The sequence below is a fragment of the Notolepis coatsorum genome (genome assembly GCF_963971535.1).
Source record: "Notolepis coatsorum genome assembly, chromosome: 9".
Taxonomy (NCBI): Eukaryota; Metazoa; Chordata; class Actinopteri; order Aulopiformes; family Paralepididae; genus Notolepis; species Notolepis coatsorum.
In genome coordinates this window covers 43,753,125-43,777,680 of record NC_140173.1, presented here as the reverse complement: position 1 = coordinate 43,777,680, position 24,556 = coordinate 43,753,125, and the positions used below count along the sequence as shown (strand labels likewise).

Here is a 24,556-nt window from a genome sequence, read left to right as displayed (position 1 = left end):
CCCAGGTGGTGAGAGCAGGCAACTGCACCTCCTCATCCATCACCCTCAACATAGGGGCCCCCCAGGGCTGTGTTCTGAGTCCCCTCCTCTACTCCCTGTACACACACGACTGTGTGGCTCAGCGGAGTAGCAATACAATCATCAAATTTGCTGACGACACAGTGGTGGTGGGCCTGATCTCTGCCAACGACGAGAGGGCCTACCTGGAAGAGGTCAAGGTCCTGGCGGGATGGTGCCAGGAAAACAGCCTCTCCCTGAACGTCAGCAAAACAAAGGAGATGATTGTGGACTTCAGGAGGTCGGGGGTCAAGGACTACAGCCCCCTCAGCATCGACGGGGCACCGGTTGAGAGAGTCAACAGCTTTAAGTACCTCGGAGCCTACATATCCGAGGACTTGACATGGACCACACACATTGACAGTGTTGTGAAGAAGGCACGACAACGCCTCTACTTCCTCAGGCGCCTAAGGAAGTTCCAAGTCAGTCAGAACATCCTTAAGAACTTCTACTCATGTACAATAGAGAGCATCTTGACCGGCAACATCACCTCCTGGTTTGGGAATAGCACTGCACAAGACCGAAGCAGACTACAAAGAGTGACACGTTCAGCCGAACGCACAATTGGAGGGGGGCTCCCCACCCTCCAGAACATTTACAACAAGCGTTGCAAGGGCAAGGCTAAGAGAATCATTAAAGACTCCAGTCACCCGAACAACTGCCTCTTTGAACTGCTGCGGTCAGGCAAGCGATACCGGAGTCTCAAGGCGAGCACAGAAAGACTCAGAAGAAGCTTCTATCCCCAGGCCATCAGGCTGCTAAACGAACAATGAATGAACACTACACAACAACAACCACCAAACGCACATAGCACACACATCCACACGCACACACTCACTTTAAACAAACACACTGTAGCACCCACTCCACACACTTTATAGCACACACCCACTTTAAACAAACACACTGTAGCACCCACTCCCCACACTTTATATTTATTGATGAAGGATTGCACTACAACTCGTACACCTTACTGTAAATTGTACCTAAAATTGTACCTCATCCCATTTCTGCTTTGCACTAGATAGTACTGTACATTAGTACACTGCATAGTATTGTATATTATATGGTAACTCAGAACATTGTACATATGTCTATACCGAACACTGTGACCTCATTTTTCTTCTTCTAAATTACATGCTATATTATGTTATTTGATACTATCTTGTCTAGCACAGTCTCTGGAGCGTAACAGTAAGAAGCATTTTGTATGAAAGTATTCTGTACTTCTGTATGACAACTATTAAAGAACTTGAACTTGAATATTGACCATACGCTGTTGAGACATATAGGCCTACTAGGTTTTGACCTGGTCTTGTTTTTTATGTAGCCTCATTCATTCCACCCCCCCCCCCTCTCTCTCTCTCTCTCTCTCTCTCTCTCTCTCTCTCTCTCTCTCTCTCTCTCTCTCTCGTATATGTATATATATATATGTCTCCTGTCCTCCTGTCCCGCCTCCAGGCCCACCCTGCTCTCCTCTAAGCTCTATTTGGTATTCACCCCTTTCCACCTGTTCCCTCAAAACTCCTCCCCATTCTCTCTCTTTCTCTCTTTCTCTCTCTTTCTCTCTCTTTCTCTCTCTCTCTCTCTCTCTCTCTCTCTCTCTCTCTCTCTCTCTCTCTCTCTATATCACTCCTTCCTCTTATATCTGTATCTTGCTCTCTCTCTCCTTCCTCCTCTCTCTCTCTCCCTCCTCTCTTTCTCTCTCTTGCTCTCTCTCTCTGTATCTCTCTTTCTCTCCCTCATCCCTCTTCCCTCTCACTCCTGCCACTGACCCAATTACACACGGGGAGGGGCAAATCCGGAGGTGACAGACGGGAGGTATGTGGAGGGTAAGAGAGAGAGATGGAGAGAGAGGTTGGGGGAAAGACGTCCAACTTTGCCAGGACGAACAGAGGTGATCCTCCGGACTTCATGGAGAACTTTTAACAGGTCCTGACCGGCCGCGCGACCCCGGTGACACTCCAGCGAGGTGACATTGCTGTTGTTGTTGTTGTTGTAGAGAGACGCCCGGTCAGTGAGCTCTGAAGCAGGCGCCGCACTGTACCGCTCATCAGGCAGGAGGAGAGCATAGAGGATACCCATCTACCTGAAGGCCGGGGAGGATGGCTACCTACTGGCAGATAGTGGGAGACTGACAGCAGGAGAAGGAGAGAGAGAGAGACAGAGAGAGAGAGAGAAGGAGAAGGAGGGAGACAGAGGGGTTTACAGACACCCCCGGCTTGGACTGAGGAAAGCCGCTGCTCTGGGGTCCGGAGAGAGTGAGAGATCGGGCAAAAACAGGCTGAGAGAGAGGAGAGAGGGGGGAGAGGGACGGAGAGACTGAGAGAGAGGGGGGGGAGAGACGGACGGACGGAGGGGGGGTGTCCGGAGCCGCTAGCCTGGGGTCCGGAGAGGATAGGCGATCAGACAGAAAGAGAGAGGAGGGAGAGGAGAGGATGCATCTGTTCTTCTCGGAGGCTTGGGAAATGGAGGGGCTGCAGACGGTGGGCTTCATCCTCGTGGTGTGTAGCACCCTCAAACTGATGCACTTTCTAGGGATCATCGACCTGTCCATGGAAGGTAAGAGGACCGAGAGAGTGAGAGTGCGGGGGAGGGGGGTGATTGGAGGGAAAGTTGTGCATGGGCTAATATATGTGGGTATGCAGTGATTTAGATACCTGCGTTATTAGGGTGTTTGTGTGTGACCGGATGACAGCTCTCTTCACCTATCGACGTGTGTGTGTGTGTGTGTGTGTGTGTGTGTGTGTGTGTGTGTGTGTGTGTGTGTGTGTGTGTGTGTGTGTGTGTGTGTGTGTGTGTGTGTGTGTGTGTGTGTGTGTGTCTGTGTCTGTGTCTGTGTCTGTGTGTGTGTGTGTGTGTGTGTGTGTGTGTGTGTGTGTGTGTTCAGTGTTGAATGAGGCGAAAATCATCCGTGACAAAGTAGTTTGGCCTGATTTCCCCAGATCATCACGAGGTCAGGTGTCACATTTATTTGTCACGTCTATATGGACGTGTCTTTATTTGTGTGTGTGTGTGTGTGTGTGTGTGTGTGTGTGTGTGTGTGTGTGTGTGTGTGTGTGTGTGTGTGTGTGTGTGTGTGTGTGTGTGTGTGTGTGTGTGTGTGTGTGTGTGTGTGTGTGTGTACTGTGTCTGTCAGTCTGCGAGAGACACAAATAGATCAGCATTATGTGTCTATAATGTACCTTCATATACGTATGCCGTGTGACTGCTTTGATTTGGACATTTGGACTTTTAAACACAGAAGTTGTGGCACAATTGGTATGCTGTAATGCATGTTGCGTGTAGTTCATATTTAACATAGAAGAAGCACAACAAAACAACTACCTGGTAACTATCATGGGGAGGGGGGAGGGACTCTGAAACTGCAGGAGGGAATGTTACTTGAACCCAAAGCAGAGGTTTCCGACGTGGAGCAGACTTTGATAGGATACTCCGGCTACTTTATCTACTCGCAAACGGTGGATGTAATTAAGGCCCGACAACACACGTTAATGTCCCCATGGGCCGGACACGTCTTCTTTAAACAAGTCAATGAGAAACATCACAATAAATCAAGAACAAAACAAAAACACCATGAAGTCCAAAATAAAATGTCAAATAAATAAATGAATAAATGAATGCAACACATGCCCCACGCGAAGGTAAGGAAAAACTCACAAAAAACCAAGCAATAGGAAACAAGCACCACAGGCAATGTGGAGGAGAGAAACCTTAGAAGGGCCGTTCAAGGGGGGGATCTCCCTTAGTTTTGGTGCCACTTATAAACCCTGTGACAGAAATTATTCAGGATCATTCTTGTACCATTAATCTATTTCAACGGCAGAAGTGAGAAAATAATAAATCAGACTATGTTCAACAAAGGCATCAGCCATGCTCCATGTGAACCACCTCGCCTCCAAGTTGCAGAAAGTTTGCTTCCTATACAGAAACAACAGAAACAGCTTTCCCTTGTTTAGTAGGAAGAGAGTTGTCGGAGCAGTTTTTTTATCAGTCCTGGACTATGGTGATTTATTTATAGGCATGCTGCAGCCTCAACCCTTAAATCTGTCAAGGTTAGACATAGTGGAAGTGTTGGTGGGATCCATATGCAGACAGTTAGGTGAGGAAGCAGGCAGAACAAGGCAGGTAGTGATAATATGATCCATATGAGCAGAAGGCAGCAGTAGACTATACAGTGGCACCGGGCAGCAGTAGACTATACAGTGGCACCGGGCAGCAGTAGACTATACAGTGGCACCGGGCAGCAGTAGACTATACAGTGGCACCGGGCAGCAGTAGACTATACAGTGGCACCGGGCAGCAGTAGACTATACAGTGGCACCGGGCAGCAGAAGACTATTTACTTATTTACAATTATACATACAGTAGTTACAACACACATATGAACTATTTACAATACAGGGAGGTACATACATACTCATATAACTATTTACAACCCTTAGGGCGGCTACGTGGCGCAGTGGGCAAGGCGCTCGCAACGAATGCTGGAGACTGAGCTCGAACAGGATGCCTCCTGTTCGAGCCCCGCTCTCCACATTGCTTTCAGTTTAGCTGGTCATCCACAGTAATACACATTGGCCGTATTACGGGGAGGGAAACTGAAGGGTGGGGATCGGGCGTTGTGGACAGCGACTCCTACAGGTCGGTTGGTGTGCCTGCACAGTAGAATCAAGAAGCGACGGGGGCGGGGCCCCTCCAAAGCCCAGACCCCCGACGCTGAAAGATCGAGCCGCGCAGGTGAAAAGATGCGACGGCTGTTACCTCGAGTATCGGAGGGGACTTGTGCTATGTATGACTTAGTCCACATTGCAGCCGGCTTGTGGGAGGCAAAAAACAACGTTTGAAGACAGGGGAGGGTTGAATTGGACGATATGAAAAATTGGGATGGGAGAAAAATAGAAAAATGGGAGAAAAAGTTGATAAAAAAAAACGATTTACAACCCTTACAAAGCCAATGGTTCAATGGCACATTGCACAGTTGCGGTCATTGCACTTGATTTTCTTAGGTTTCCTGAAAAAAGGGCCTGGTAGCGGAAGTCCCCAACTGGGGGACCATTGATGGAAACCCTCATGCAGGCTGCAAGATGTTCCCCCTGCAGCCTGTTGCGAAGGCCTGTCTTCACCTGCAAGTAGCAGATGAAGATAAGACACATAACACATACATTTTTACATAAATGAGCATGTTTTCTTTTTTTTTATCTAGAAGTCAGAAAGTATTGGATTTATATTTATTTTGTACTGCTAGTTAATGTATTGACAGGGGTTTTATTTAACATTTGACTATAACAATTTGAATAAAAACATGCATCGATAGCAAGTACACAGACTTCCAAATACAGTTCTGATTTAAATTAAAACAGACATGACATAACTTTCATCAACTCCATGTGACGTTGCGTGGCAGCTCTATGGTTGTCAGATGATGCATGTCTGCAGTGTGCGAACCATAGCATGGTCTTTGGGTGAGCCGCGCGGGGGGGGGGGGGGGGGGGGGTGCGCCGCGCTGGGAGGAGTCGGATTGTGATCGCAGACGTTACTGTAGCCTTTAGTAGGCCTTGTGTAGTAGTATCCATTTAGTTAGATAGATGATAGATCCAACACTGTCTACAGTATCTCGTGATATCTCTCAGACTCCTGTTCTGATACGACCGCAGCAGCCGCCGGCACGGTCACCGGGCAGCAGCACCGGGCAGCAGCAGCAGCAGGTGTAACGGTGTCGCCTGTAGATCGATCCCGCCTCCTGCTGCTCTGTCAAGTCCATTGACTGCTTCACTTTCATCGTGAAACCAAAATTGGTTAGGCTTGTTACTTGTTGCATTTTTCGTTTAGACATTATCCATTCCTGAATGACCTTATTTACCTGTCAAAACTATCACTGTCAACAAGTCACAGGTTACAACGTGCGGGTCAAGTTTGATTTGTGCCGTGCGTGCAGGCTGCAGCGCCGCCGCGCTCCGAATGGTAATTGCAAGAATAGCATGCATGTTGCCATAATACGTGTGTGAATTAGTGCGCAAATCATTAATCATACATCCAAAATAGCATACGTTTATTATTATACACGATGATGATACAGAAAATTACAGAAAAATTAGAAATGCATGGCAAAAGTAGCATTTATTTTCAGTAATTTAGAGACGCCCAGGGGAGCTTTAGAGACCGCCAGGGGAGCTGATGTCTGATCTAGGGCAGGGGTTCCCAAACTTTTCAGGCCGGGGCCCAGAAAATAAGGCGTCAGAGAGCCGCGGCCCAATGCACATCGTCTGGTGTTTTTTTTTTTTTTTTTGCCAGGCGACCGATTTTTTAAGCCAAATATCACTTCAATCCTATTAAGTTAGTTCAAGTTAGTTATTCATTTATATGTGCTATTTATGAGAGGGCTAACTTGTTGCACAATAATAATGATAATAATAATAGCCTCATTAAAATACTATTGTTGCTTCGGTTGTTTTCAGCGTTTTATGTGCATAATCTGTTATTTAGTTTGAAATGTTCGTTGAAATAAGTAGATTTTTCGTTTTTGTTTATTTATTAAGTTAATATAAAACCATATAGTCACATTTTAGAATACAATAGAATTTTAGAATACAACTAGAAACACTGTCCTGGCCTGCATCTAAGTTCAGTGGCCTGACAAAAAAAAATTAATAAAAAAAAAAAAAAAAAAAAAAAAAAATTATTTTTTTTAAATCATCTCGCGGCCCACCCGTGGCTGCTCGCGGCCCACCTTTGGGTCGCGACCCCGACTTTGGGAACCACTGATCTAGGGGAGCTATAGCTCACCCAGCTCACCCCGTGGATCGCACCCTGCATGTCTGTCTAACTTGTCCTTTCGGTAGGACTGGCAGGGAGACTCAATGAATGCACGCGTCTGGCTACTGTTACAATGGAATGGGGAATGTTATATAACCCCCCCCCCCACATTGGTGTGTTTAGTTGTTACGTCCCAGCAGGGACCAGGATGTAAGCTATATGATGCCCATGTTATTGGTTGCAATACAGACGCACAGTTGACCCATGCTCTAGTCTCCTGTCTTGTTATTTCACACAAACAGCTACCCCTAGTAGCTGGCTTCTTATGTTGCCGACATATCCTACAGAACATTTCTTAACATAGAAAGAATTGATTTGCTTGTTAGCCATGTTGATCACAGCAAAACCACAGCTCCGATGCATAATGGCGTTAGCTAAACTAAACTTTTTTTGTATCCATTTTTTCTCCTATTTTTCAATTTTTCTCCCATCCCAATTTCGTGATTCCAATTATTCCCTCCCCTGTCTTGAACGTTGCTAGACTATGCCTCCCACTGGTCGGCTGTAGTGAGGATAGAAGCCTTGTCCCCTCCGGTACACAAGGAGGCAGCCTGTCGCATCTTTTCACCAGACAGCTCGAACTCTCAGTGGCGAGGAGTAACGCGTGAGAGGCTCACGCTGCCCCCGATACTTCTTGTTTCTGCTCTACAGGCGTCACCCTATCTATCTATAACCCAACCGACCTGTAGGAGTCGCTGTCCACAACGTCCAAACCATCACCCACCGGCTTTCCCACCCTCTAACACTGCCAATTGTGTTAGTATGACGGCCGGCCAAGCCGGTAGCAATGCCGAGAGCTGGGCTCGATACCAGCATATCCTGCGTTAGTGGCGAGCGCCTTGCCCACTGCGCCACTCAGCCGCCTAAACGAAACTTGTTTTAAGGTGAATTGGCTTTCAGTGTGTCAGAGTGAGCGCACTCAAGTTGCTCATTGGACGCTCTGACCGAAGAGTCAGTTTATCAGAGCGGAGCAGATTTTCAGAGTGAATATATACACAGTGTTGCTTGTCATGGTCAACATAAACAATAAACATAGCTGTCTGTGGAAACGCTAGCTCACTAGCTTGCTAATGTTTAAATAAAGAAAAGAAAAGAAGAAGAAGCTTGCTAACGTTAGCTAGCGCGCTAACATTACTGGGATTAAAGCAAGCTTTCAGGAGGGGCGGGGGGTCCCGTTAGTGGGACGGGCCGCCCCTTCAAGGCAATGGTAGGGGAAACACTGTGGTGTGTGTTTCAGCTGATATGAGCTTACTTTACTAAACGTCATTCACCCGGCAAGCCCTACGATGGAACCCACCCGGAAAGAGGAAACGCGGCAGGCCTCGAAACACCTGGCGCCGTTCTTGGGAAGGGGAAATGAAAGAGGCTGGACTGGGATGGCACAACATCGTTCAGGAGGCCAAAAACCTGGAAAGAAATCGTCAGTGGCCTATGCTCTGCAGGGAGTGCAAAGGCTTAAGTCAAGTACTGTAAGTCATTCACACTACCACTGTTGTTGAAAAGAGGTGTAAAATACTCCCGGAGAAGGTTGCTAGGCATATGTACAGTAATCCAACCTTCTGAAAACCATGGAGTTGTTTAACTTTAACTAACACAGCGCTACAGGCCTCACATGTCAAATTTGCGTCCGGTTGCTGCCTGAATTTGAAGAGCTTGTGGTAAAGGAACACACACTTTACCACACTTTACACTTTTACACTTTATATTTATATTATTGGTAAGGGAATTGCACATCTCTCATTCCTTATTGCACCTCACAACCACAAGGTGGCACCACAAGCTAAGCTATACCTCACCATTTTTGTACCAGATGTACATACTGTATATAGAGGTATACTGAACAATTTTTGTTTACACTTGTTTTTACTTGACTTCTTGACTTTCTATTTTATACTTATTATACTTATTTATACTATCTTTTTTTTTTTTGTATTTTTTTTTTTTATTATTTTTTAAACAAACACATAAACAAACATGACAACACACGATAAGATATACAAGCATTAGTTGACAGTGCACATCCAATGAAATCACCATTTAGTTAATTGTCTTATACAGGATATACCCCTAATACCTGTTATCTAAAAACCTATACACATATGCTCTAGCTCGTACCCCCCCCCCCCCCCCCCTCCCGGACCCCCCATTGGATAATCCAACCATTATAACTTGTTCCTAACCACCAACTATCTTGTTATTATATAGCACACTCTCAGGAGAAAAACAGAAAGAAACATTTCATGCAAAGTATTCTGTATTTCTGTATGACAAATAATAAAGAAACTTGAAACTTGAAACATTAACATTAGCAAGAATATAGGGTTGTAACTGAGGGGTACAATTCCCTGACTGTATTACTAGATATGATACTTACTACCACTACCTTTGTACTTAATATTCGGCCACCCAGTACACGGCATAAATATATTATCATAAACACTCTCACGTAGATGAAACGGATCCAACACAAATGTACGAAGTCGAAGTATGCGTTTATTACTACACAGCAATGGTGTGTAGAGCAAGCACTTAATCACTTAATTACATTTATGAATTGAAATAGTATGCACTTTTATGGCAAAGAGTATTCGTCAGTATATCAATAGAGAATGTCCAATCTCTGATGGCGCAGGTGGTAAATATACGACCTGGAATAGTTAAGGAATAACAGCAATGATACTTTAATGATTATAGACTGGATACACTAAGGGGGGGTTAATCCGGTCGCTTGTAAGCCGACAGGAGTAGGAGGGGGGGGGGGGTAGAATCCGGCTGCCTCGTCCGGCCAAGGGTATCCCAGGTGAACCCACTGTAGTGCCGTTCAATGCGCCGGCCAGGGTTTCCGTTAGAAAAAATTGTTGCCGGTCTCCGTGACCTGCAAGATTTCAACTACCGGACAAATGAGATTAATTCCGGTCATAGTTTATTGAGCTTTAAAACAATTGATAGGCAGGGCAGGCTATATAAAGAATGTCATCCTCAAGGCATGTAGATTTATAATATTATTACTTAAAACTAGGCTACTTTTGCGTATACAGTCATTAATATATTCCAAATAAAATAAGTCCCTCGATACTCCGTCTCCGTGCTGCTGCTGACTTGAAATAAAATAGACCGCGTATGTGGCAGTCGGTCCGACATTAAACAGCAGTCTGTTATAATCACATTTTTATGAGCTAACGAATTCCGTTATATTGGACATTTGTATTAATTATATCAAGCGAATAACTGAGAAAGCAGAGAGACGGCAACCTTATCGTGGTTTGCGTGACTACTCTCTCCACCTCAATGTCACGCGGTCGAAAAGGGCGCTTGTCTATTGGACAGTGGAAATGTGTGTGTGGCTGCGATCCTGTGTGTGCGCGCGCGCGTGTGTGTGTGTGTGTCTGTGTGTGTACTGCGGAGCCCAGATCAGCGGAGCCGAGTTTTGACATGGCATTACCACCATCCTCTCGCTAAACAACTTGTAGACCACGGTGTTTTTATGAGTGCCCACAAGTAGCCGTTTTAATAATATAATAAGCCGCGCGCCTCGGTAATAATAATAAGCAGCGTTTTTTCTTCCTTCTTCCCAAGATGCACAGACATAGATAGATAGAGAGAGAGAGAGAGAGAGATAGATAGATAGATAGATAGATAGAGAGATTAGATGCAGTGTGCTTGTTTTGCAGTGAGTGCTGCGAGCAGTGGTAATAATAATCACTTCCTATATTTGGTTCGCGTTTGGTCCGATGAAGCGAACCGAGACCTACGTTTTTAAAGCTCTCGCTGACAACGTCGTTGTCATTATTAGAAGCAACGAGGAAACAAATGTAATGATCGTTTCGTTCATCGCATAGGCTATTTAATTTTAGCCTATTTTAATACAATTTAAATAATCAAATTGTGCTTAGACTCAGGGAATTATTTTCACCGGACATTAAGACCGGAGAAATTAAATATGTCGGACTTCAAGAGATTTTGCCGGACAAATACCGGTAATTACCGGCTAACGGAAACGCTGGCGCCGGCGATCCTTGGACCACAGATGAAAGCAGGTGGACTCTTTGTGGGCCGGCTCTCTCCGGTCCACGGGGGAGAGACGTGAAGCGACCTCGTCTTGCAGAGCGTCTCCTCACCTTGCGTCCTCTCCAGGGGGGGGGGTTCCAACACACGGCAGTGTCGGGGGTCTTTATCCATGGAATAATCAAAGTATACAAAGCATAATCCGTGCCTGGGAAGGCGGGCTGTCGTCGGTAGAATAATCCGGTATACAGGTCCACTCGCTCGTCGGCTCTGGGGCTCCTCGGGTGCAGCTTCACATGGGGTCAACCACCCTGGGTAAGCAGCCAGTTCTATGCCCGAAACGATGGGGTACTGACTACGGTAGTATTCTCACCGCACGAAGCACTATATATTAACAGACTATTATTAGCTTAATAGACTACGTCCAACTCGACGATATAGTGCCAAATATGACTATTCAAATATTAATATACACGATGTCTCAATACCGATGGTAGGCGAACTTGGCCTTACTCCCACACGTGGCGTCGCGGGAAGGCTTTACGTCTGTGACTCTATTGGAGGGTAAGAAACTGGACTGAAAAGGAAGTCCTACTTTAGTAGCGCAGTATATATACGCACTATGAACAAATAGTCCCATTAGTGGTGCGGTAGCCAGATTCCTACGCGGAACTAGGACTTGTTCGTACATGTGGAGCGGTACGTTTGAACTGGGTCTGAGGGGTATGGCAGCCTGGCACCAAGGTCTCGACCAATAGTAGAATGGAGACTATTATGGGATGTTCAGTAGGCTAGAATGGATATTCAATGCATATTGTACAAGGAATATACAAGGGATATCAGGGAATATTAGAGAATATACAAATACAATTAAATATATATATATAAATAAATATATATATTCGGTTTAATCTGGCCCTTCACAACAGCCACCCCCTGATTGGTCCCAGACCTAATCAGTTAAACAGAGACAGATTAATCGCGTTGTCTATTTACACATAAGGGTTTGCTGTAGGGGTCAGTCAACTTCACAAAGTCATAGGGTTGTAGGGTCATGGTCATCATCGATTGTGTCTGGGAGTCGAGGCAGTTCTATGAGCCTCGCCACGGGACGGGTGTAAGTGCGACCCTGGACGAGCACTTCAGCTGTTCGGACCTTGCCGTCGGCACCGGTGATCACTTTGCTTACGCGGCCGGCCGGCCACATAGCTCTGGGCAGTGATTGATCAATAATCATGACGACTGTTCCTTCTGTCAAATTGTCTCCCTCCTTTACCCACTTCTGGCGGGTCTGTAGAGACGGTAGGTAGTGCAGTAGGAAACTGTTCCAAAACTTGTCGGCTAATACTTGGCTGTACCTCCACATTCGTCGGCCGTTCGCTTCTTCAGGCCGGTACATTGTCTGGGGTAATGCAGGATCTAGCCGCCCCATCAGGAGTGTGTTGGGGGTGACTGGGTCGATATCCGCCACATCACTGGAGACATATCCGAGGGGCTTGCACTCCGGGTGGTACCGCAGGAATGTTCTTTGTTGTGCACTCTCTATGGACGTGCAATCGTCTATGTTAGGGTCGGTGGAGGCTACGGTGCTCAATCCACAGAACACAGACTTCTTATTTTCCACCTCCTCTGGACTTGCTTCCCTCGGGATAGGCATGGGCCACTGTCCTTCCGGGAGTCTTAGGAATGCGGGGCCGTCACTGTAGACATTGCGACGGGTGAGGTCATCCAGGGGCATCCCCCGGGTGATGACGTCAGCTGGGTTCTGTTTTGTATCAACGTAGCGCCACTCTGTTTCTCCGGTTAACTCTTCGGTTAAGTCTTGAATCTCGGTGACTCTGACTCCCACGAAGACTTTGTACTTGCATGAGTCCGATTTGATCCAGGCGAGTACCGTCGTGGAATCTGACCACAGGATTGTTCTAGACACCGGTATGGTGAGCTCACGTTGGATGAGCGTGGCTAGGTGCGCTCCGGCTAGGGCTGCGCAGAGCTCTAGACGTGGGATAGATTGTTGCTTGCGTGGGGCTATTCTCGAGCGGGCGAGGACAAATGCTGTGTAGATCTCTCCCCCCTGGTCTTGGGCCCGCAAGTAGGCTACTGATCCGTATGCGACCTCTGAGGCGTCACTGAAGACGTGTAAGTCCATTTTACATGTCTCTGGCCTCACCGTGGGTGGGAAGTAGCTTCGGCGCATATTAACGCCTGGGAGTGAGTGGAGCTCCATCTCCCACTCTCTCCAGGTGGATGCAAGGTGTGCGGGAATGGGGTCGTCCCAGCCCTGGTCCTTGTCCCACAATGCTCGTACAATCATTTTTGCCCTGGTGGTGTACGGTAGAATACATCCTAGCGGGTCATATTGTCGGGCGAGTGTTGTGTACACACTCCGTCTGGTGGTCGGCGCCGCCGCCGGCCTTCCCTGCTCCGTAGTCAGGGGCTTGTGTCTGTAGTGAAGCGAATCTGTTTTGAATCGCCACACCAATCCCAGGGTCATCTCCTGGGCTTCTCCCGGGATTGTAGCCATCCAGGTCTCGCTGCTGGCTGCCTTGTCCTCGGAGGAGAGGCTGCGCAGTACTTGCGGATCGCTGCTGGCCCACTGCCTGAGATCAAAGCCGCCTTTGATCAATGAGGCGCGGAGTTTAATCAGGAGAGCCTCGGCTTCTTCTTGGGTTGAAAGGCTTTGTAGACAGTTGTCTACGTAGAAGCTGTTCTTTACGCTGTGTCGGACCTCTTCGTCCGCTGCTGGGTCCTCTGCTACATGTTTCTGTAGTGCAAATGTAGCACAGCAGGGGCTGCACGTCGTTCCGAAGGGGAGGACTTCCCATTGGTAGATGGCTGGGTGCTCATCTCCTGGCTTCTCTCTCCATAGGAACCGTAACAGGGGCTTGTCCGCCTCTACTAATCTCACCTGCAGGAACATTCCTTTAATGTCCCCGCTGATGGCCACCTTTTCCTGGCGGAAGCGGAGTAGAACGCCGAGTAGGGAGGGGCCGAGTGTGGGACCGGGCAGTAACTCTTTATTCAGATTTTGGGATCCGATCTGGTAGCTGCAGTTAAATACTATGCGGTCTTTACCGTTGTGATGGACCTTGTGGTGGGGCACGTACCACGATTCAGTGGTCTGGTCAGCCTCTTTAATGTCCATCTTTGTGACGTGTCCCGCTGTGATGAGCTTCTCAATCTCAGCGCGGTATACACTCTCTTGGGCGGGGTTCTTGGCTAAGCGCCGCTCCGTGTTCAGCAGGTACCGTTCTGTGGCGTCTGTCTTGGCGTGGAAAGTAGGCATTCCTTCTCGCCGCAGGAGTGGCGTGGCGTATCTCAACACGCCGTTGACCGGGACTCTCTTGGTCCCTGTCTCGAGGAGGTGAATGGCGTAAATGTCATCTTTAGAGCGAATGTCTTTCTTTCCGTTCTTAAAGGGCATTTGTTCCAAGGTCCATAGCCGCTCTACGTGTTGCAGGAGTGCGGTTTCTCCCTCTGTGACTCGGGAGTGGAGACATCTAGTGGCTGTACTTCGGTTGAGAGATTTGGCGAGCGGGCCTTGGAGAGTCCATCCCAAACGGGTCTCGACTGCTGCAGGACAGCCTCGGGGTCCGGTATGAACCCGGTCTATCGGGACAATGAGGTCTGCATGGTCGGAGCCTATCAACAGGGTCGGCATAGCATTGTCTATGAGCGGGATCGGTAACTTGCGCAGATGTGCATATTTCTCCATCAGCTTGGCGACGGGGTATGTGTACCGCGACAGCCCTATTTCTTGGCTGGTGAAAGCGTCTGCAATCTGGTACCGTCGCTCAGGCTGGCCGCTCTCTGCGATAGAGAATGAGACATTCTCGCCCTTTATCGTCTTCAAATCTCGTCTTATTGTCCGAATTGTCATTTGGGTTTCGCTTCCCCGCAGCCCTAGCTGGGCCGCAGCGGAGGCGAGCAGCAGGGTCTTCTCTGACCCGTCATCGAGGACGGCGTAAGTGTCCAGGACTTTATTCTGGTAGCTTAGTGTCACACGCACTACTTTTAAGAGTACTCGGGCTCCACTGCTGCTGGCGGGATCGATGTACATGACGCTCGCTTTGCGGCTGGATGGTGCGGGTGAAGGGCGCCGTCTGTTACTGTCGTGAAGTATGTCCAGATGGGCTCCATCGCACTTGGTGCACCTTTTCTTTAAGCGGCATTCGGCTGCCATGTGTGAGCGCGCACAGCGAAAACAGCGCTTGTTGGATTTTATCCATTGACTTGCTTCCTCCGCGTTCAGCTTGGGGAAGGAGTCACATTGCGCTAGCCAGTGTTCTTTCTCACAGTAGGGGCACACTATCTTCCACTTCTCCGTTCTGGAGGGGGTACTGTGGCTCCTGCTGCTCGGTACTGACTCCGATTGGTGCATCACAGTCACCGATCTTCTTCCATCATTTAGTCGTCTGGTTCCTTCTCTGGAGCCAGGGGTGCTCCGTCCGAATGTATCTAGCCGTAGGCTGCTGACTTCTCTCGCCAGGAAGTCTGCTAGATCGAGGAGGTTCGGTTCGGGGCCATTCGGGTCTCTGTGGTCCCTCTGCCGCCTAAAGCGCTCCTGACGAGCGGGCGGCAGCTTCTCCAGAATCCTTTCCACATTTGAGTTGGCGTAAAGTTCATGCCTCCCCTTCTCTCTTTGCGCTCCCAACATCCCTACCAGGGACTGCACTCTGATGGACAGGTCGTCCAGTGCTCGATTGTCTATTGCTGGGGGTAAGCGGTCGATGTGTCGGATCTCCTGGATCACGTAATCCCATATGCGCCCATACCTCTGGTCCAATGCTACCAGCGCTGCTGTGTATGGGGTGGTGGAAGTCGCGTAGGCGAGCGCTATATTATGTGCGCGGGGTACCTTTAAGTGCTTCAGTAGGATGGCGTATTTGTGGCGTTCATCCAATACATCCACCAACATGGTCTCCAGACACATGCGGAGTTCTGTATACTGGGCCCGGTTCTCTTGGGTGAAGTCGGGTACCATAGGCGTGCCAATGTATGACGCTGACTGTGGATACATCGGCGAGCGTTGGGGGAGAGGCCTCCTAGGCGAGTCTCCTCCCGCTCCTTGGTATGGGCTGGTACCGGCAGTGTACCATGGCCCGCTTGTCCAGGTGCTGTTCCTCGGTGCGGGTCGTGCGTCGTGCTCACCCGGGTATAGAGTCGGGGGTCTGTAGCGCAGCTCCGCGGGAGTATAGCCTGGGCTGTACCGGACCTCCTGGTCCGGTAGAGTACTGTGCTGTCTTCGGGCGTGGTTCTCCTCCTCTTCCTCTTCGTCTTCAGTTAGGTCATCCAGTGCTTGTAGTCTCTGGTTTAGCCTCTCCACAGGATATGCTGCTCCTTCCCGGTTGCTAGGTCTCGCTTGGACCGGTGGGGGGAGGTGGTCTGTGGGGGGTATAGACCTCGTCTGTTGGTCAAGTTCAGGGTTGTTTACTCGGCTAGGGGATGCCGCCCTGGAGGTGTGTCTAGACGAGTTCCTGGAGCCTCTGGCGGAGGGAGAGGGTGTTGTCCGTCTGATCAGCTGTTCTATTAGTTGCGACTGCTGTCTGTCGCGCGCTGCGTCCCGTTGAGCACCGGCTCGTTCTCGGGCCACATTCTCTTCCATCTGAATGCGTCTTATTTCTAGACGTATCTGCTCGTGTTCGCTTCGCTGCTGGATCTGCAGTCGGTCGCGTTCAGCAGCGGCGTTCAGGCTGATGAGGAAGGCCTGCTGTAGGGTCCTCTCTGCCTCGCTGGGAGAAGGCGGTTGTATAGGGGAGCCTTCCCTCGGGGTACTCCTTGCGGAGCCTTGGAGCTCTATCTCCACGGTGCTCTCCCCGTCTTCTTCCGTGCCGAGTTCTCTCTCGGTAGCGTTGTATTCCTCCCGGGACTCATCGGGGACTACTTCTTCAGTACTGGCGGGGTGTGAAGTCATGTCTGGTTCCCACTGGTCCCCACCGTGAACTTGGTCAGTTACATTAGAGCCCGTAGGGGCCTCTATGGTCGGGGTAGTCTGGGCGTTGGGGTTAGACATACTTTTACTTTCTAGTTTTACCGCGTTTACTGTTAGTAGAAGACTAGGTTGTTGACTGACAGCGTAGGCCTCTAAGTACTGAGGGAGCCGTCGTTCGCGCTGCGGGCGTTGGTTAGGAGGATCGTTTCGTGGAGTGTTCATCATAGGCCATTTCAATATTAATAACACTATATTAATATTACACTAATTACCATCCGGCTCGAAGGACCAATTGTAACTGAGGGGTACAATTCCCTGACTGTATTACTAGATATGATACTTACTACCACTACCTTTGTACTTAATATTCGGCCACCCAGTACACGGCATAAATATATTATCATAAACACTCTCACGTAGATGAAACGGATCCAACACAAATGTACGAAGTCGAAGTATGCGTTTATTACTACACAGCAATGGTGTGTAGAGCAAGCACTTAATCACTTAATTACATTTATGAATTGAAATAGTATGCACTTTTATGGCAAAGAGTATTCGTCGGTATATCAATAGAGAATGTCCAATCTCTGATGGCGCAGGTGGTAAATATACGACCTGGAATAGTTAAGGAATAACAGCAATGATACTTTAATGATTATAGACTGGATACACTAAGGGGGGGTTAATCCGGTCGCTTGTAAGCCGACAGGAGTAGGAGGGGGGGGGGGGGTAGAATCCGGCTGCCTCGTCCGGCCAAGGGTATCCCAGGTGAACCCACTGTAGTGCCGTTCAATGCGCCGGCGATCCTTGGACCACAGATGAAAGCAGGTGGACTCTTTGTGGGCCGGCTCTCTCCGGTCCACGGGGGAGAGACGTGAAGCGACCTCGTCTTGCAGAGCGTCTCCTCACCTTGCGTCCTCTCCAGGGGGGGGGTTCCAACACACGGCAGTGTCGGGGGTCTTTATCCATGGAATAATCAAAGTATACAAAGCATAATCCGTGCCTGGGAAGGCGGGCTGTCGTCGGTAGAATAATCCGGTATACAGGTCCACTCGCTCGTCGGCTCTGGGGCTCCTCGGGTGCAGCTTCACATGGGGTCAACCACCCTGGGTAAGCAGCCAGTTCTATGCCCGAAACGATGGGGTACTGACTACGGTAGTATTCTCACCGCACGAAGCACTATATATTAACAGACTATTATTAGCTTAATAGACTACGTCCAACTCGACGATATAGTGCCAAATATGACTATTCAAATATTAATATACACGATGTCTCAATACCGATGGTAGGCGAACTTGGCCTTACTCCCACACGTGGCGTCGCGGGGAGGCTTTACGTCTGTGACTCTATTGGAGGGTAAGAAACTGGCCTGAAAAGGAAGTCCTACTTTAGTAGCGCAGTATATATACGCACTATGAACAAATAGTCCCATTAGTGGTGCGGTAGCCAGATTCCTACGCGGAACTAGGACTTGTTCGTACATGTGGAGCGGTACGTTTGAACTGGGTCTGAGGGGTATGGCAGCCTGGCACCAAGGTCTCGACCAATAGTAGAATGGAGACTATTATGGGATGTTCAGTAGGCTAGAATGGATATTCAATGCATATTGTACAAGGAATATACAAGGGATATCAGGGAATATTAGAGAATATACAAATACAATTAAATATATATATATAAATAAATATATATATTCGGTTTAATCTGGCCCTTCACAACAAGGGTGATACAAGGGTAAATTACCTATGCCTAATGACTTTCATGTGAGTTTCAAGGAGCATTATTCTCAACCCTTTTCAACGTCAACGGCAGTGTGAAAGGTAGGCTGAGATACACAACATACAGTACACCTACAGTATGCACACAAAATGTGTTGAAGACAGGGGACAATCTCTGGTCTCAGAAGTCAGAATTAGACTGGTATGGTCCTTTTAAGTGGGCCAATTCTAAACAGGGACGTGTTTGAAAGCCTCTGACTTTTGGGACACATGCTTCATACCATGTGTTCAACATGGTTTAACGCAACCAATCCATGATATTTTCATATCAACGTGATGGTATATTCACATACAGATACACACCGAAGCCTTTGATCTGATCTGATCTTTTACAGCAGAATACTGACCTATTTTCCTCTGGTGTCTACAAACATTACCAACATAAATAAACATTTGAAAATACAAACTCATATTTTGTCTTGTGTCTTCAGGGCTTTTCCCAGGACTTTCAAACAAGATGGTATTGAGTCTGTGTCCCCCATCCAAGAGGCAAAGACATTTGCAATATAAGGAAAGCCATTTGCTGTACTTTCCTGCCACTTAAAAGCATAATTTCAATAAAATAGCAAACACAATGGTAAGTTCCAAATAAGTTAAGTTCCAAATAAGTTATTTATTTGAGTATAAGGTTTTTGCACAATAGTTTAACGTTGAACGCGAAAACACACACGCGCGCGCACACACACGCGCGCACGCACACACACACAGTTTAACAGAGGACAGAGTAATCTCATAATATTAGACAATGATCCGTCTGATTCTAAGCTGGCCCCAAGCTTTCAATGCAATTTATTTATTATACTTTTTTTTAACACGCAAATTGTCATAGTGGCAAGATGAAGGTGCCCCTCTATACCATTGTTTAGGAAACTTTAGGGAAAGCCCTGAGGTACAGTATTTGTTTCAAGGGCTGGGTCAGTCAACCAGAGAACAAAAAGATATCCCAATTCGTATCTCTTGTTTGTGGTGGGGCTAGCCATTTGTTATGTTTAGATCACTGATCCTTTAATGTCATTTAAAGATACAATAGGCATCGTCTCCACCCCACGCAACACACACTTATGTCCCCAGGGCAGTGGACTGGGCCTGTGCTATGTCCGTCACCAGATGTATTAATGTGATGCCCTGCGGACAGTGAGCTGGCTCCTAATGACGCCAACGCACCAGCCTCTGACCTCAGTCCTAGAAAGAGAGGAGAGGAGAGGAGAGGAGAGGAGAGGAGAGGAGAGGAGAGGAGAGGAGAGGAGAGGAGAGGAGGAGAGGAGGGGAGGGGAGAGGAGAGGAGAGAGAGAGAGAGAGAGAGAGAGAGAGAGAGAGAGAGAGAGAGAGAGAGAGAGAGAGAGAGAGAGAGAGAGAGAGAGAGAGAGAGAAATAAGGTAAAGGTAAATAAGGTAGATAGTTGCTGGTCCAGCATGGCCTTCATCCCATGGCAGGGGATGGGGGATGAAGGGACTGTTACCATGGAAACGCAGAGGCCTGTGTGTGTGTGTGTGTGTGTGTGTGTGTGTGTGTGTGTGTGTGTGTGTGTGTGTGTGTGTGTGTGTGTGTGTGTGTGTGTGTGTGTGTGTGTGTGTGTGTGTGTGTGTGTGTGTGTGTGTGTGTGTGTGTGTGTGTGTGTGTGTGTGTGTGTGTGTGTGTGTGTGTGTGTGTGTGTGTGTGTGTGTGTGTGTGTGTGTGTGGATTATCACCGGATGGATATCCAGTATCCACTTTGAGGAGATGTAAAAATGGCCAGAGAATGCTTCTGTTATTGGCACTTTGCTGCTAAGAGATGGTTGTGTGAGACGTGTTGAACTGGGCTCTGGGTGAAGAGGTCTACTTTCGGAGCCGTAGTCTATATGCTAGCCGTAGTCTATATGCTATTCGTCAGGTGAATTGGATTCCTGGCAGAATGGATTCCTGTGTACACTGTAGGCCTGTCCCCGACTAAGGATTTGTATAGTCGACTTTGATTGGCAGAAATTTGCTGATAGTCGACTGGTAGTTGACTATACCCCTGATCCCTGAATATTATTTTGTATATATATATATATATATATATATATATATATATATATATATATATATATATATATATATATATATATATATTTATATAATTGTTTTATTTTTTGGGGGGGGTCACTCCATTTGGGCTGTGGGGGGTGACTTTATTCGGGTATGGCGTCCATTAACTCATTGGTCGCTGTGGGCGTATGGCCGTTTGTGCCAGCGTTGTAATGAAATGGGGGTACATGCCGGTGTTTGTAGTGCTGAAACTATATTAAATATTATAGCTATGGACCTAATGACATAGTCGATTGTCATTGAGTTTCTTCCGGTCAAGTTGCAAGAAACAGATAATTTTTTCATCAATACATTCCCGTTTTATACCGTGGTGAATATGAGTATAGTTTTAGGGTAGTTCTGTGTAATCCCGGGAGACTCTGCTAAACAGCGTTTTAGTGCAATTCACTAAACACGTTGCCATTCCTCGCTTGGATCAACAATCAATCTGAAATCAACGCTAGATTATCGGTATTATGTTTCATCTTGCAAGGCATTAGGTGGCGGTATCGGACTGTTGCGATCTCAGACAGAGTGCCACACATTTCCACAGCACAGCAGGATGAATTATGAATGGAAATAGCGAATAAAAGAAATAACGATCCAATAACGAGTATACTCGTTGTTGACAGAATTCGATCGGCAGGCTATAACGAGTTGACTCGTTGTTGGCGGCCATTGTTAACGTATATAAACGTTGTTGGCCGTGAAAGAGTTAATGTTGTTACTGTCGGATTGGAAACATCATGTCTTCAGAAACGCGGCTTTTCATCGGCAAGTGCTCTTGTTGCGCAATGAGATTTAGAATGATCTTTGCCAGTTTTCACGATTCAAGTGAAAATAAGATCAAATACTAAAATCTGTTTCAAGGTTTTCATCTGACGGCAGCAACAGGCTGTGATTGTGTGATATGAAGGTCAGTGTTGTGTACGCTCTCGTTGTAGGATGTCATTGTGTTGCTATTGTAGGATAATAATAGTATTCAAATAGGAATAGAGTCAAATGACTTGCTCACTCAGAGGGTCCAGATAATAAGGTTTATTACCCAGATCAAATCAAATCATTACAACAATAGAGAATATGGCTGGAGATCTTACCTAAACAGACCAGCTCCGTCAGTCAGGTAAAAAGATCCCCCTCCCCAGTTGGGGAAGCAGTTAAGTACAAGGTGAACAATGGGGGGGGGAAGGGGAGGGGAGGAAGGGGGCGTAGTTTATACATAGGTTAAGAGATATTGGCAATATATTCCACAGTTGGGTCCTTTTCTCTTTTATAATGTGACTGGGACAAGTATTCTCAGATATATGACTGGAATAGGTAAGGTCAGCATAAAATGAGTTTAAAATAGTGAACATGAGATAAAATAGTAAAGTTATAAACTTGTTGTGACCTATTTTGGTCATAGGGTCAATGAATGACACAATTTAAAGGAATGAAAAGAAATATAAAATAGTAAACACATGAGATACACAATTTAAAGGAATGATAAAATGAATTAATAAATGAGATAATTTGGTGAAATATAAAATAAACAATTAAAGGAATGAAAGTAAATATAAAATGAATGAAATGAAAGACCCCCACCACCCCAATAACAGCCTGTTCCAGCTGCTGAGGTCAGGCAGACGCCTGCGAACCCCAGCTACTAGGACGGAGAGGCTTAGGCTAAGCTTCTTCCCCCAGGCCATCAGAGCCTTGAACAATGAACATTGAGAGACACAGAAACTGAACTATCCACACACAAGCACACACAAGCACACACAAGACACGCACGCTGAGCACGCTCACACACTAGCAGCCACTTTAACACTCATGCCGCACACACGCACACTTATGGCCAGAGGAAAGGCCACTTTAAATTAGTAAAACAACAGGAACAGTGTATTGCACTACTAAAGCTACCTAGCATGTCCTATATGCTCTGTAAATACTATGTACAGATACAGAGATGGCACACCATGTTACCTGTTTATTGCACTGTTGTTTTATTGGATTCTATTATATGTTGTACCACTGTATTTTTATTGGATTCTATTATATGTTGTACCACTGTATTGCACATCGTCGTGGGCAAGACCAGCCGCATTTCATTGTATACCTGTATGCCGTGACAATTAAAACTCTTGACTTGACTTGACTTGACTTGACTTGAATTAATAAATGAGATAGAATATGGTGAAATATAAAATAAACAATTAAAGAAATGAAAGTAAATATAAAATGAGTTATTATTTAAATGTCAGTATTTATACAGTGTGGGTTAAGATCTATGTGTATTTTTAGGGTTGTGAATATCGTCCCTTTTACTTTTTACTTGATGGCAACACCTTTTACTTTAGTATATACACTGTCATCTGGCTATGACCATCAGGTCAATGGTAAAATATAAAATCATTTAAAGGTTGGCAAAGAGATATAAACGTGAATGAAAGAAATGAAAAGAAATATAAAATGAATTAAAATAGTAAACAGTGAGATAAAATGGTAAAATATACATAATTTAAAGGTTGGATAAAGAAATGAAAAGAAATATAAAATGAATTAAAATAGTAAACAATGAGTTAAAATGGTAAAATATACATCATTTAAAGGTTGGATAAAGAAATGAAAAGAAATATAAAATGAATTAAAATAGTAAACAATGAGAAATCATTTTGAAGGTTGGATAAAACATGAATGGAATAGGACTTAATGTAAATATGACCATCAGCTCAGTGAATGGCACAATTTACAGGAATGTTAAAGAAATGAAAAGAAATATAAAATGAATTAAAATAGTAAGGTTTAGAGGTTCTGCATTGTGGATTCTAGTGGATCTGTGGAAGTATGGTGCGAGGGGGTTGGTGGATTCGTTTTGCATTTCTTCTCTCATGGTCGTGGCGATCATCATGGTTATCGGGGGGGGTTGGCTTGTGCAGAGTACTTTTGTGATGTATCCAACTCCGAATTTTATAGCATGCACACACACTACTAGGATAACAAATATTATTACTGCATACATAATGTACCAAACTACCACTGCTCCTATTGTACCAAGTTTCTCGGTCATCCAATCGGACATGGTATACGTTGGGGGGATGTGTGCGGCTCTGGAGATGTTGTGCAGGTGTTCAATGATGCTTGGTATAGTCATGTTGTCGTTTGCAGGTATGTAGACACAGCATTCTTGACCGATTAGTTTACATGTTCCTCCAGTACTAGATAGCAGGAAGTCCAGCGCTGCTCTGTTCTGCAATGTCATCAATCTGAACCCAGGTGACTATGTATATATAATGGTGTTCAAAAGAAAAAGTAAACTAAACCCCAGATGGTCTGGTCCATTTCAGGTGCTGCTAGTAACGGACACGGCAGTAAAGTGCGACGGAAAAGCATCCTGGATCCACGCATCCCACTGCAAAAGGGCAAATCTACCATGAGACCAATAACAATAGGAAAAATGACCACCAACTGGAACTGCTTAATCATCGCATGTGGCATAGCGGGATGCATTGTGTGGGCGACACTGGACGAACCTCAATCATGGACCAATGGGTTTAAGGGCGGTAAGGGGAAAGTAGTTGAACGCACCAAAAGATATGTTAACAGTCACCGCAACAACCTATATTTAAAGCTAAGCCAAGCAGTCGCACATTTTGCTAACCAATCAAATTGCTATGTATGCGGCTTAATACCCCATTCTACCGAAGATGGAATTCCGTTAATGGGCCTCCCACTAACAGAATGCCACAAAGCCTCTCTAAACAAGTCCACAGGGACAGCTGAAAGCTGCACAAAATCAAACATGAAGATTCGACAAAGTCATGATACTAATGGAATACCAGTTTCTATTACCCCAGTGAAGTTTACAGATTGTGTGTCTCAAAAGGGTTGGGGAAAGAATGTCGGGGTGTTGGAACATTGTGAAGTGCCCCAGGCG

The 24,556-nt window shown here is 46.5% G+C and overlaps 1 protein-coding gene across 6 annotated transcripts in view; it reads left to right on the top strand.

Annotated features, from left to right (window-relative positions):
• The window catches only part of LOC311234015 (A-type potassium channel modulatory protein KCNIP2), a gene marked incomplete at both ends in the record, with an annotated part of 932,082 nt that overhangs the window by 850,345 nt on the left and 57,181 nt on the right, over positions 1-24,556 (top strand). For 2 of the 6 annotated variants that reach the window (XM_084321099.1, XM_084321096.1), the window contains one exon: positions 2,496-2,619. The exons of the other annotated variants lie outside the window; for them this stretch is intronic. In XM_084321099.1, the coding sequence (XP_084177225.1) occupies positions 2,496-2,619 (124 nt within the window). Of the gene's footprint in view, positions 1-2,495; positions 2,620-24,556 lie in introns of those variants that run through there. 6 annotated transcript variants of the gene reach the window in all.